General features: G+C 36.5%; 1 protein-coding gene across 1 annotated transcript in view; it reads left to right on the top strand.

Annotated features, from left to right (window-relative positions):
- The first annotated feature begins 5,917 nt into the window (after positions 1-5,917).
- Positions 5,918-12,492, top strand: part of LOC107083667 (alkaline phosphatase-like) — a 12,168-nt gene continuing 5,593 nt past the window's right edge. Inside the window, exons 1-8 of the mRNA XM_015373059.1 lie at positions 5,918-6,006; positions 6,369-6,485; positions 7,344-7,459; positions 8,300-8,474; positions 8,585-8,757; positions 10,518-10,643; positions 10,754-10,823; positions 11,478-11,612. Of these exons, the coding sequence (XP_015228545.1) occupies positions 5,931-6,006; positions 6,369-6,485; positions 7,344-7,459; positions 8,300-8,474; positions 8,585-8,757; positions 10,518-10,643; positions 10,754-10,823; positions 11,478-11,612 (988 nt within the window). The 5' untranslated portion in view covers positions 5,918-5,930. The remainder of the gene's footprint in view (positions 6,007-6,368; positions 6,486-7,343; positions 7,460-8,299; positions 8,475-8,584; positions 8,758-10,517; positions 10,644-10,753; positions 10,824-11,477; positions 11,613-12,492) is intronic.

The raw sequence follows: 12,492 nt of genomic DNA, 5'->3' as shown, positions 1-12,492 counted from the left end.
ACATTGGACTGCTGCCCAGTCCTTTAAGCACAGGTCTCTCATGATTCCCCCTGTAGGTGGTGGGCCCAATAGGAGATTGCCAAGTTCGGCTTGCCCCATCAGGGTTTTACTGGGACTAACCAAAACACTGGGCACTTGCCGACGAGAAGCGATCCCAGCCCAGCTCCTCAATCAGGTCCTGGTTCCATTGTTCGAGGGGATGCCACAGGCTTCGATTGTCTGGCATCTGGCAGGTTTTCCAACTGCTCTTTCTATTTCAGTCAGAGCCTGTTTGCCTATCTGTCTGAATAATAATGAATGTTTGAAGTTAAATTTAAATTTTTGACACTAGGGACCTGTAAGTTAGAGGCCTGAGTGGGACAGATTTTCAAGTCCCGCGCCTGCCCGCTCCTGCAGTATTTAGTCCCGCTCCTGCAAAGAATTATGATTTTCAGTCCCGGTCCCGGCCACACCTGTAATAGTTTGTCCTGCTACCGCCTGCAATTCCCGCATGATTCCGACGTTCGCCTACTGCTCAAGGCAGTCACCCTTGTCTAGCACCCCTAGTGGCCATAAACGCTGCAGCACTGTCACAAAAGTCAACAGTCAGCCAGCCTCCTGTGTGTTCTTCATCATCATCACCATCATCACGACCAGCAGCGTAGCTAAGGAACAAACTCCTTACACAAGATTGACTCCTGTTTATCCTTGTGCATGATCCTTTTCACTTTTTCTTTTTTTGGCCTCATCAGAAGGTTTAAACTTTTTCCTTTTCTCAGCAATGACTAGTAGTTGAGCAGGCAGAAAAATAGTACAGCAAACGCCTTTGTGTCATGACTATATAAGAGCCTGTGGCCATAAAGCGATATGTTCTTCCAGGTCAGTTGACCTGACCAATGGCGGTGCGTCTTCTCCCAACTTACGTAGTCAGTATTTCAAGATGGGAGTCCTGATCGTAGCATTGATAAGGTTAAGCTCTGTTTATTGGCCTGAGGAATCATTTGAAATAACTCATATGCTTCAACCCTTTAGGTCACAAAGTCCGCGGTGTGCCTTCGAATTAAAGATTCTTTCTGCACTGACTATTCTGCACTGATAACATTAATTATCAGTAAGCATATTGTTATATTGTGCATATATTGTGCATGTATTGTTAAGCGACAGAAGGGCTTACTCAGGATGGTGTTTATAAAGCCACTGTAAGCTGCTACATCGTGCTCCTGCAGAGCATTCATTTGCTAGATATTATTGAGTGGTCATACAATGATGTTTGATGACAATAAAAATGTCAAAGATCAACAATAAATTAAGATTTACCAAAGTCTTCTGTTAAATGTATCTAAGATTACCAGGAACAAATATATAAAGCAGTTAAAAGCTAATTATTTATGTATTTATTGGTTATTAATAATTGACATCTTCTCTATTTCGTGTCATTCACCTGTGGTAAAGTGATTGTTGCTCTACTGGTTTTCAAATATTAAACAAAACATAAAAGAAATGTAGCTTTTTTTAAAGATTCAAAAAGTACACAGGTTAGAATAATGAAAGACACAGTTTGATAACTGAAAGCAAGATGGTGACTCTGTTATGTAGAAAAACAGCTGCTCGCATTCCCATCCCTACAGTGGTAAACATTAAAAACCATGTCACTTTTTTTATTTTTACATTTGATTATATACACACACAAACACACACACCATATAGTCTGAATATAGTAATTTTTTTAATTAGCCTTGAAAAGTTATTTTTTCCATGTAAAGGTTTGAGTTTTTGTGTTTGGTTGTCATTTATAATGTTGTTCTTGCATCACAAACCATTTCCATGTGCACTTTGCTCCTTCTGCAGTTATAAAGAGACTTTAGACGCTCGCACAATCACAGTTTTGTAAAGTGACCTGCGACCAGGAGAATGGCGAAGACGCAGAACCTCATTTTTGCTGGATTGTTAATATTCAGCTCAGCTCAGTGGGCTTCAGGTGCAACAGGTAAGAATCTATCAAATATTTCTTTTATTAAGTGTCCATTTATGAATAAATATATTCCAAAGACAACTGTAGACACGTATCACAAATATTAATGCATAATGTATCATAGCATAAACCATGCCATAAATGTTGCTATATCTGTAAATTAGGCCAAATAATTTTAAGGATGATTATAAAAGCAGAATTGTTTTTGTTCATTTTTTGTTAAATAATGTATACAAAGACTGTGACATATTTAAATTGAAGGAGTGTCAGTTCATTTATGTGACTTCTAACTACTTTCTTCTTAATTCCTTGAGATTTGATGGATGAACACTCATAATTACATGATCAAATTCCCAACTCATTGTCTTTCATCATAGAGGATGAACTTTATGCTGATTACTGGAACAACAAAGCGAAACAAGCTCTTCACAATGCCATGAATGTTCAGAAAAGCGTGACCCGAGCCAAAAACCTCATCCTTTTCCTGGGGGACGGTGAGTCCTTTCTACTATTAAATGCATTTTTCTGAAACATCTGGTTATGATCTGTTTTACCTCGGATTAGATTAGTTGTATTGCAAGGCAATATAGCTGAACGTCAGTGTAAGTTTTATATTATCATTTTCATAACATATCCAGTTTGTTTTGCCTACTTTTCCTAAAAACAAAAACAATGGCTTTAAAAATTCTACTTTGAGATAAAAGAGCATGTAGAACAGAACTCATTGACCAGCTTGGGTTGCTTGGGAAACTAATTCTCCATGTGCCATTTAATTGATGGAGATGCAAATGAAGTGATGCCATACAATGTTTTTTATATTCAGATAATGTGACAATATATTATTCATCATTCCGAGATAATCTGTATGACTTTGGTAAAGAAAATATCTTCAGAGTTATGGAGTTCTGATTNACTGCCTGTGCAACCTCTGTAGGGTCCAGGTAGCGCTTCATGCTAACAGTAGTGACAGTGTCCCTAGCCAAATGCAAAACTGGTGGAAAAGAGTCAGAAAAGATGAGGAGGAGAAAAAATGTCAGTGACCTCCACCCCTCTAGTGCACCTGTTGTTCATTTCATTAACACCAAAACAGCTGAAACTGATTAACAAACCCCTCTGCTACTTACCTGACCTAATCAATATCCCAGAAGTTAAATTAACTTGATGCTATACTGTGATTACAAAGTCTTCCTTTATTTTTTTAGTAGTGCAGTTGAAACATACTTTCCAGTCACCCACCAACCTAGACTGCCAGTCAAGAGGCACTGTCTACACTTGTCACACAATGTTGAAGAGGTTTGTCACCACAAAAGCCCAATACAGAGATCCAGAAACATTGGATACTCATGATAAATCCCAGGTTGGTCCTGGACTGCAAGGCTGAAGACTTTACAATCTCCTCAGTACAAGTTATCAACTTCCCACTCCTACAGTAAACAATGTTAATGAAGCACTGCTACCCCTTCCAGGAGCTTGGACAATTTGCTAGATTCACTTTAAAGCAGACCAACAGTTTTTTCAGTAGATGCTCACTACTAAGGGCCTATTCAGTCTGTCTTGCTTCCTCCACTTTCCTTCATGTGGTAAATGGTAGACTGGTCTGACCTTCTCTTCATCCCGAGTGTCCAACACATGCAGTTAAAGGTCAGAACATAAGACTACAAAGCAAATCATTTACTTCTAGCCCTGGGCATTCTTGTGCCATGTGCACTGATGAACACCCTTTTGTTTAAACTTGGAGTTCATGACTAGCACAAATGTCCGAATCAAACATGGGTCATGTTCTCCTCTATCTAAAGATAGAGGGATTCATCCCACACACCCACCAGCGTAAACCACTACACAGGACAGCTGAGCTTGAAGGGAGACAAACTCAGACATTGGCCTATCCTGTGAGGCACACCAGACAAGACAACGTCTTTCAAAGAGCTGGGTGCCAAAGCCCATACTGTGCCTTGAGATGAGTCTGACCATTTGTTACCAGTGCTGTTTAACCTCATGCACAAGCCCATGCTCCTTACCCCATCGTGAGGTGATATCCACATCCCCAGAGCTAGTTTAAGTGATTATGGATAAGGTGCCTAAGGCTTCTACATTGGACTGCTGCCCAGTCCTTTAAGCACAGGTCTCTCATGATTCCCCCTGTAGGTGGTGGGCCCAATAGGAGATTGCCAAGTTCGGCTTGCCCCATCAGGGTTTTACTGGGACTAACCAAAACACTGGGCACTTGCCGACGAGAAGCGATCCCAGCCCAGCTCCTCAATCAGGTCCTGGTTCCATTGTTCGAGGGGATGCCACAGGCTTCGATTGTCTGGCATCTGGCAGGTTTTCCAACTGCTCTTTCTATTTCAGTCAGAGCCTGTTTGCCTATCTGTCTGAATAATAATGAATGTTTGAAGTTAAATTTAAATTTTTGACACTAGGGACCTGTAAGTTAGAGGCCTGAGTGGGACAGATTTTCAAGTCCCGCGCCTGCCCGCTCCTGCAGTATTTAGTCCCGCTCCTGCAAAGAATTATGATTTTCAGTCCCGGTCCCGGCCACACCTGTAATAGTTTGTCCTGCTACCGCCTGCAATTCCCGCATGATTCCGACGTTCGCCTACTGCTCAAGGCAGTCACCCTTGTCTAGCACCCCTAGTGGCCATAAACGCTGCAGCACTGTCACAAAAGTCAACAGTCAGCCAGCCTCCTGTGTGTTCTTCATCATCATCACCATCATCACGACCAGCAGCGTAGCTAAGGAACAAACTCCTTACACAAGATTGACTCCTGTTTATCCTTGTGCATGATCCTTTTCACTTTTTCTTTTTTTGGCCTCATCAGAAGGTTTAAACTTTTTCCTTTTCTCAGCAATGACTAGTAGTTGAGCAGGCAGAAAAATAGTACAGCAAACGCCTTTGTGTCATGACTATATAAGAGCCTGTGGCCATAAAGCGATATGTTCTTCCAGGTCAGTTGACCTGACCAATGGCGGTGCGTCTTCTCCCAACTTACGTAGTCAGTATTTCAAGATGGGAGTCCTGATCGTAGCATTGATAAGGTTAAGCTCTGTTTATTGGCCTGAGGAATCATTTGAAATAACTCATATGCTTCAACCCTTTAGGTCACAAAGTCCGCGGTGTGCCTTCGAATTAAAGATTCTTTCTGCACTGACTATTCTGCACTGATAACATTAATTATCAGTAAGCATATTGTTATATTGTGCATATATTGTGCATGTATTGTTAAGCGACAGAAGGGCTTACTCAGGATGGTGTTTATAAAGCCACTGTAAGCTGCTACATCGTGCTCCTGCAGAGCATTCATTTGCTAGATATTATTGAGTGGTCATACAATGATGTTTGATGACAATAAAAATGTCAAAGATCAACAATAAATTAAGATTTACCAAAGTCTTCTGTTAAATGTATCTAAGATTACCAGGAACAAATATATAAAGCAGTTAAAAGCTAATTATTTATGTATTTATTGGTTATTAATAATTGACATCTTCTCTATTTCGTGTCATTCACCTGTGGTAAAGTGATTGTTGCTCTACTGGTTTTCAAATATTAAACAAAACATAAAAGAAATGTAGCTTTTTTTAAAGATTCAAAAAGTACACAGGTTAGAATAATGAAAGACACAGTTTGATAACTGAAAGCAAGATGGTGACTCTGTTATGTAGAAAAACAGCTGCTCGCATTCCCATCCCTACAGTGGTAAACATTAAAAACCATGTCACTTTTTTTATTTTTACATTTGATTATATACACACACAAACACACACACCATATAGTCTGAATATAGTAATTTTTTTAATTAGCCTTGAAAAGTTATTTTTTCCATGTAAAGGTTTGAGTTTTTGTGTTTGGTTGTCATTTATAATGTTGTTCTTGCATCACAAACCATTTCCATGTGCACTTTGCTCCTTCTGCAGTTATAAAGAGACTTTAGACGCTCGCACAATCACAGTTTTGTAAAGTGACCTGCGACCAGGAGAATGGCGAAGACGCAGAACCTCATTTTTGCTGGATTGTTAATATTCAGCTCAGCTCAGTGGGCTTCAGGTGCAACAGGTAAGAATCTATCAAATATTTCTTTTATTAAGTGTCCATTTATGAATAAATATATTCCAAAGACAACTGTAGACACGTATCACAAATATTAATGCATAATGTATCATAGCATAAACCATGCCATAAATGTTGCTATATCTGTAAATTAGGCCAAATAATTTTAAGGATGATTATAAAAGCAGAATTGTTTTTGTTCATTTTTTGTTAAATAATGTATACAAAGACTGTGACATATTTAAATTGAAGGAGTGTCAGTTCATTTATGTGACTTCTAACTACTTTCTTCTTAATTCCTTGAGATTTGATGGATGAACACTCATAATTACATGATCAAATTCCCAACTCATTGTCTTTCATCATAGAGGATGAACTTTATGCTGATTACTGGAACAACAAAGCGAAACAAGCTCTTCACAATGCCATGAATGTTCAGAAAAGCGTGACCCGAGCCAAAAACCTCATCCTTTTCCTGGGGGACGGTGAGTCCTTTCTACTATTAAATGCATTTTTCTGAAACATCTGGTTATGATCTGTTTTACCTCGGATTAGATTAGTTGTATTGCAAGGCAATATAGCTGAACGTCAGTGTAAGTTTTATATTATCATTTTCATAACATATCCAGTTTGTTTTGCCTACTTTTCCTAAAAACAAAAACAATGGCTTTAAAAATTCTACTTTGAGATAAAAGAGCATGTAGAACAGAACTCATTGACCAGCTTGGGTTGCTTGGGAAACTAATTCTCCATGTGCCATTTAATTGATGGAGATGCAAATGAAGTGATGCCATACAATGTGCATTATATTCAGATAATGTGACAATATATTATTCATCATTCCGAGATAATCTGTATGACTTTGGTAAAGAAAATATCTTCAGAGTTATGGAGTTCTGATTAGAACAGAATCGGTGCAATAAGGTGTTTTGTTTATAACAAATCTTTCATCTAAAAATGATAGATGTTTGGTCTGTAACCCTGCTCTAGCTGTCTCAGGTGAGAAGACACTTCATCCACCTTCCGTTTGTGCTTTTAAAATGCACAGAAAAATAACAATAGAAATATCTCCAATTATGAACCAATTTTATGAGTGCTATATTTTATTAAATATAATCATAGTTTTTACAGTGACTGTTAAAAACACAAGTATTTGTTTGATTAGAAAAAAACGTTTGCAGCTCTCAGAATATGCTGTATAATATTTACAACCTCACATACATCACTGTCTGTGATTGTAAATACCCTGTGTGTATTACTGTGAAGTAATTTCCACATCAGCAGAGTGTTACAAGGTTCAAATAGTAAAATGTCGACCTTTGATCCTCTGATTCTGTATCCAGGAATGGGAATACCAACAGTGACAGCTGCCCGGATCCTCAAAGGCCAGATGGAAGGAAGATCGGGAGAGGAAGGAGGTTTAGTTATGGACACATTCCCGAACGTTGCCTTGTCCAAGGTCACTTCTCTTCAACTGCACATTTTCACTGCTTAGGAGACATTCTATATCTGAAAAAATGTAGCTGTTGCACAATAGTGAAAGCCAATCCTCAGCTAATAATCTCTGACAGTGAAAGCTTGATGAATAGATAAGATTTAAAAATTTCGAAACAAAATGTCATAAACAAAAAAATTCCAGCTTTTTTAAACTGTCAAATGCTCATAAAATACATATATATACCTGATGTTTTCTAAATGTCCACCATAAAATAGTAGCTCCATGTCTGCATGTGTCAGGGTAGTTTTGCTCTATATCCTAAAGTTTTTATCCAAATTGCAAATATGATTTTTAAATCATATGATATTACTGTTTCACCATAAATCCTATATATTATTATCTGATAAATTAACATTGGTATTGGGATTGCTTTGGTTTCACTTTTGGGCTGTTAGTTTTCTAGCTAGTCTTTACAGGCTAAGCAAAATTATTGAAGAAATGTACCCATAGCTGAATTTTATTTTGTAAACATGTTATACTCTCTTCGTTATATTTCGACCTTGGTCAGACAGATTAATCTGTTTTTTTCAATACACAAGGCAGGGCAAGGTAGTACATGTAAATTTTTGTAGAACATTTAAGAAGCAAGCCAATTCAAAAATGAAATAAGGTTTCTGCATCAATCTGAAAAACTTAACTTTAGGGAACAGAAAAGCAAATTTTTTATGTAAGCAATTTTTTTTTTTTCAAAGCAGAGGAAATGTCTTGTGAATTAAAAGTAATACAAAAAAAAAATCCATCCTTATATGAATGTAATTTTAAGGTTTTGGTTTTTGTTGTTGCAATATTTGATGCTTGCAGACCTACAATGTGGACCAGCAGATGCCAGACAGTGCTGGCACAGCAACGGCATACTTATGTGGAGTGAAAGCCAACTATGGGACCATTGGAGTCACAGCTTCGACCCCAAGGGGTAATTGTAGCGCTGTTTCTGGTAATGAAGTCACATCTATTCTGCACCGTGCCAAGAAAGCAGGTAGGCACTATTATCTACAAAGCTTAACCACCATGACGGCATCTTATTTTATTAAAGAAAAATTGTGTAGATTGCTGCTGTTACATCAGTCTGAAATCTATGTGTTTTAGGAAAATCGGTTGGAGTTGTCACAACAACGAGAGTGCAGCATGCCTCCCCTGCTGCCACCTATGCTCACTCTGCTGACAGAAGCTGGTATTCTGACTCCGACCTCACAGAAGAGGCTCTTGCAAATGGCTGCCACGACATTGCTTACCAACTGGTTCACAACACTGAGATAGATGTGAGAATTTATTAATGCATGATTTCATTGTAATTATCAGTGGTGTCAAAAGCACACACATTTGTCACTTAAATAGAAGTATAGATACTGTAGTTTAAAAACACTCTGGTAAAAGTTGAAGTATGAACTTCACCTCTTTACTCAAGTAAAAGTGAAAAGGTATGTGCTCCAAAAACTACTTAAAGAATAAAAGTATAAAGTAACTTTAAAAAAAAAACAGTCAGATGCCACTATATGAAAGCTCAATTTTTCGGCTATTTCGAAAAATGATTGAAATAGGGCCAAGGATGAGGGTGGTCATGTTGGTCTCCGTCTCCCAACATGCTCTGGCCTGTGTCCGAGCTTTCAGACATTTCAACATCTCTGAATCCGAGACTTTAGCATGGCATAGACAATTCACGGTTGCAGTTTGAAGAACACCTGCTTGCTTCTGATGACTTCCTTTAGCTAACCAATGAATGTTTACATTATATGACTCATCCAATTACACTAGTTTTCAATAGATATGGATAGCGCAAATTATCTGCATTGGATGGCGCACACGACATGAATAAAATATTTATAAACATTATTGTTTTACAAATGTAAGGAATAGAAAGTACAGATACTTGAGTGAAAATGTAATGAATAGAAGTCAAAAATAGGAAGAAAAATATGTAATGGAGTAAAGTACAGATACCTAAGTGCTTCAAAATTTATCATATGGCTTTCTAGAATTTAAACATTCAAAACAATGCACTTTTAGTTCTTATCTGTGATCGTCTGTCATGGTCATTATTTCATTCATATCCATTCAATTCATTTTATCCCTATCATACAAATTCACTACAAAGGTAGTATTATGCCTCATCATAAATTAAACCAATCTAATTTATACAACAAAATATGAGTTCAGCCAATAGTTTAAACAGATTCAAAGTCAGTTACTGAACAAACAGTCCAGTTCTCAACTCTAATATAAAACTGTGCAGCTAGGTAGGTTTAAAATGTCAACACCAAGAAAAGAGTTTACTATCTAAGAAGCTTAACTACAAATGTTTACTATCTAAGAAAATCCAACATTGTGTCTCCAATTTCTTGGAGACACAGATTTTGCTAAACTTTCTCCTCAACAAACCCTTGTTGTCAGGAGAGAGTTAATTAATAAACAGCATGTTTGCAATGTTTCTTACAAAAAAGAAACCTCCAGAAGAGAACCAGAATTGTTCAATAAAAAGGAAAGTAGTAATGGCAGTAGTTTTTTTTTTGATGGTTTAGTCAAAGAGAGAAACGCTGATTAACTCTGAGCTCAAACTTCAGTCTGAGGGAAAGATCTGTGTTGGGAACATGTGGAATAATTGCATCTGTAAAATATGATGGAGTTTGAATACTAAGGGCTTTGTAAGTATGAACAAGATTTTTGTATTCTAGAAGGTCTTTCAATTATTAATGAGTAAATTTTCCTTAAAACATTTATTTCTTAAATTAGTTTCAGTAAGTATAACATTACTCAGATTAATCAAACACAGACCAATGTTTTCTAGCCTTTACTTTGTTCATTTTATTTTTCTGCTTACAGCAAATGAAAAAAGAAATTTATAATTGAGTATTAAACCAGTCATTAGACCAGAAGTTAATTTACTTTTAATCTGATAAGGGAGCATCATCAGAAGGCTTAATTTGTTGAATTTGACTTTACAGTAAGGGAAATGGATGGTATACTTGCAAAAGACTTAGCATTTTAACAATTGTGCAAATATTCTTCCTCTCTTTTAATGCAGGTCATTCTTGGTGGAGGTCGTGCATATATGTTTCCCAGAACCGAAAAAGATCCTGAGTATCCGGATGATACTGGTGACCGGAAAGATGGAAAGAATCTTGTGCTTGAATGGGAAAAGAACAAGACAGTAATTTTGTTTTTGTTTTTATTAAATAACTTAAAGTCAGGTATTCAAAAAGAAATGTATAACCCTCTCTGAGATTTGCACTTTTTAATTTTTGTTTATGGTACTTACAGAATGCAAAATATGTTTGGAACAAAGCTGATTTTGATGCTGTTGACCCGCGAAAAACAGATTTCCTACTAGGTAAGCTGTTATTAATATTCTATATACAATAAAATAACCACATGATTTGCCTTAAGGTCTTACAAGATTGCAGTAAATACAGCAAACGATTGAAGGCTGTTTACATTGACATAACACCTACAAAAATACGGATCTAAACCTGCAAAATAAGTATTACCACAAATTGCATAACAGACCAATACTGTGGTTAGCTACTTATGCTGTTGTGTCTCTAACACCAATTGTGTTTGAAACACTCAAGATAACCTTCTTTTAAACCCCTTCAGCCCATCCTGAAACTCTTGGTAAAAAAATGCAGAAAGTAGTTTTCTTATGGCATAAAGCCATGGTGCTGCATTGTGTACAACTTGGTTGTTTTCATCCCACTATGTAAGGTGTAGCTGATCTTATACAAGTTATCAGCTAATGATTATACTATATATATATATATATATATATATATATATATATATATATATATATATATATTATTATTATTTTTTTTCCCCTTTTGTCAACATTAGCTAGGTAAAAACTAAGTATTTGAATGCTGTTATTCTTACACAATAAACAAAACCTGAAAAAGGTACTTACATTTCATTCATAAGCTACACATTTAAAACCACACTGCATACCTTAGCTTTGAAATCAATTTAAAACTCTCTTTGCATTCAGGTTTATTTGAACCCAAGGATTGTCGTTACGAGTTGCAACGGGATCCATCCATGGACCCCTCGCTTACAGAGATGACGGAGAAGGCAATCAGAATTCTAAGTAAAAATCCCAAAGGATATTTTCTGTTTGTGGAAGATAAGTATTACACACGCTTCAGATTTAGAAACCTTTTCCATTAGTGTTGCTTTTGAATTTTGAAAAACTGTTCTTTGTTCCATAGATTTTAAAGTCCCATATTTTATATGTGTTATGACTTGCATTTATTATAAACACACAATCAAAGACTCCACATTTAAACCTTCAATCAAAATGTATTCTCTGAGAGATACGATCCAGTGCTATTGAAATTAGCCAATGTTTACTTAAAGGAATTGATGAGAATTATTGCCTTAGCTGACAAATTCGATACATCAGTCTGCAACAATTAGTCCATTTTTAAAAACCTTTAAAATATGTCAATACTTTCTAAGCAAAATTAAGTGTATGATGCTTTTAACAGATGTCCTGTTTGATTTAGATGGTGCAAGAAGAAAATTTAACAAGATTTCTAGTCAGACTTATTGCCTAATATACAAGAAAAGTGTAAAAAAAAAACAATGAAATATGAAATGTTAAATTAAACTGCTATAATGTATAATGCAATAATTGTTCTCTGTATTTATAACATGGGAAGCTTAATGGTGGCAAGACACCATTTTCTCTATTTCATGTGTAAATCATTTTCTTGTAAATTTGAACATATTTTCAAGCTGCATGATGCAGATGTGTCAATGGCCCAAATGCCTTAAAAAATATAATATATCACTGGGATATTTCTTAGAGAAAAGTTATTCAAATTGAGCAAGTCTATTTTTGTCTGAGGTCCTTTTGGACTAGCTGGTAGCTACAGTTTGTTGTACCAACTAATTTTGACACATAGAACAAAGACAATGTGATAGTTTTCCACAATATCTTGCAAGACCTCAACAGAACCTCAAACATGTAGCTACTATTATTCTTTTTTAATTGAAAAGAT

Source organism: Cyprinodon variegatus, unplaced genomic scaffold (assembly GCF_000732505.1).
Source record: "Cyprinodon variegatus isolate N-32 unplaced genomic scaffold, C_variegatus-1.0 Scaffold80, whole genome shotgun sequence".
NCBI lineage: Eukaryota > Metazoa > Chordata > Actinopteri > Cyprinodontiformes > Cyprinodontidae > Cyprinodon > Cyprinodon variegatus.
Note: the sequence above shows the minus strand (reverse complement) of the source record. Positions and strands in the feature narration are given on the sequence as shown.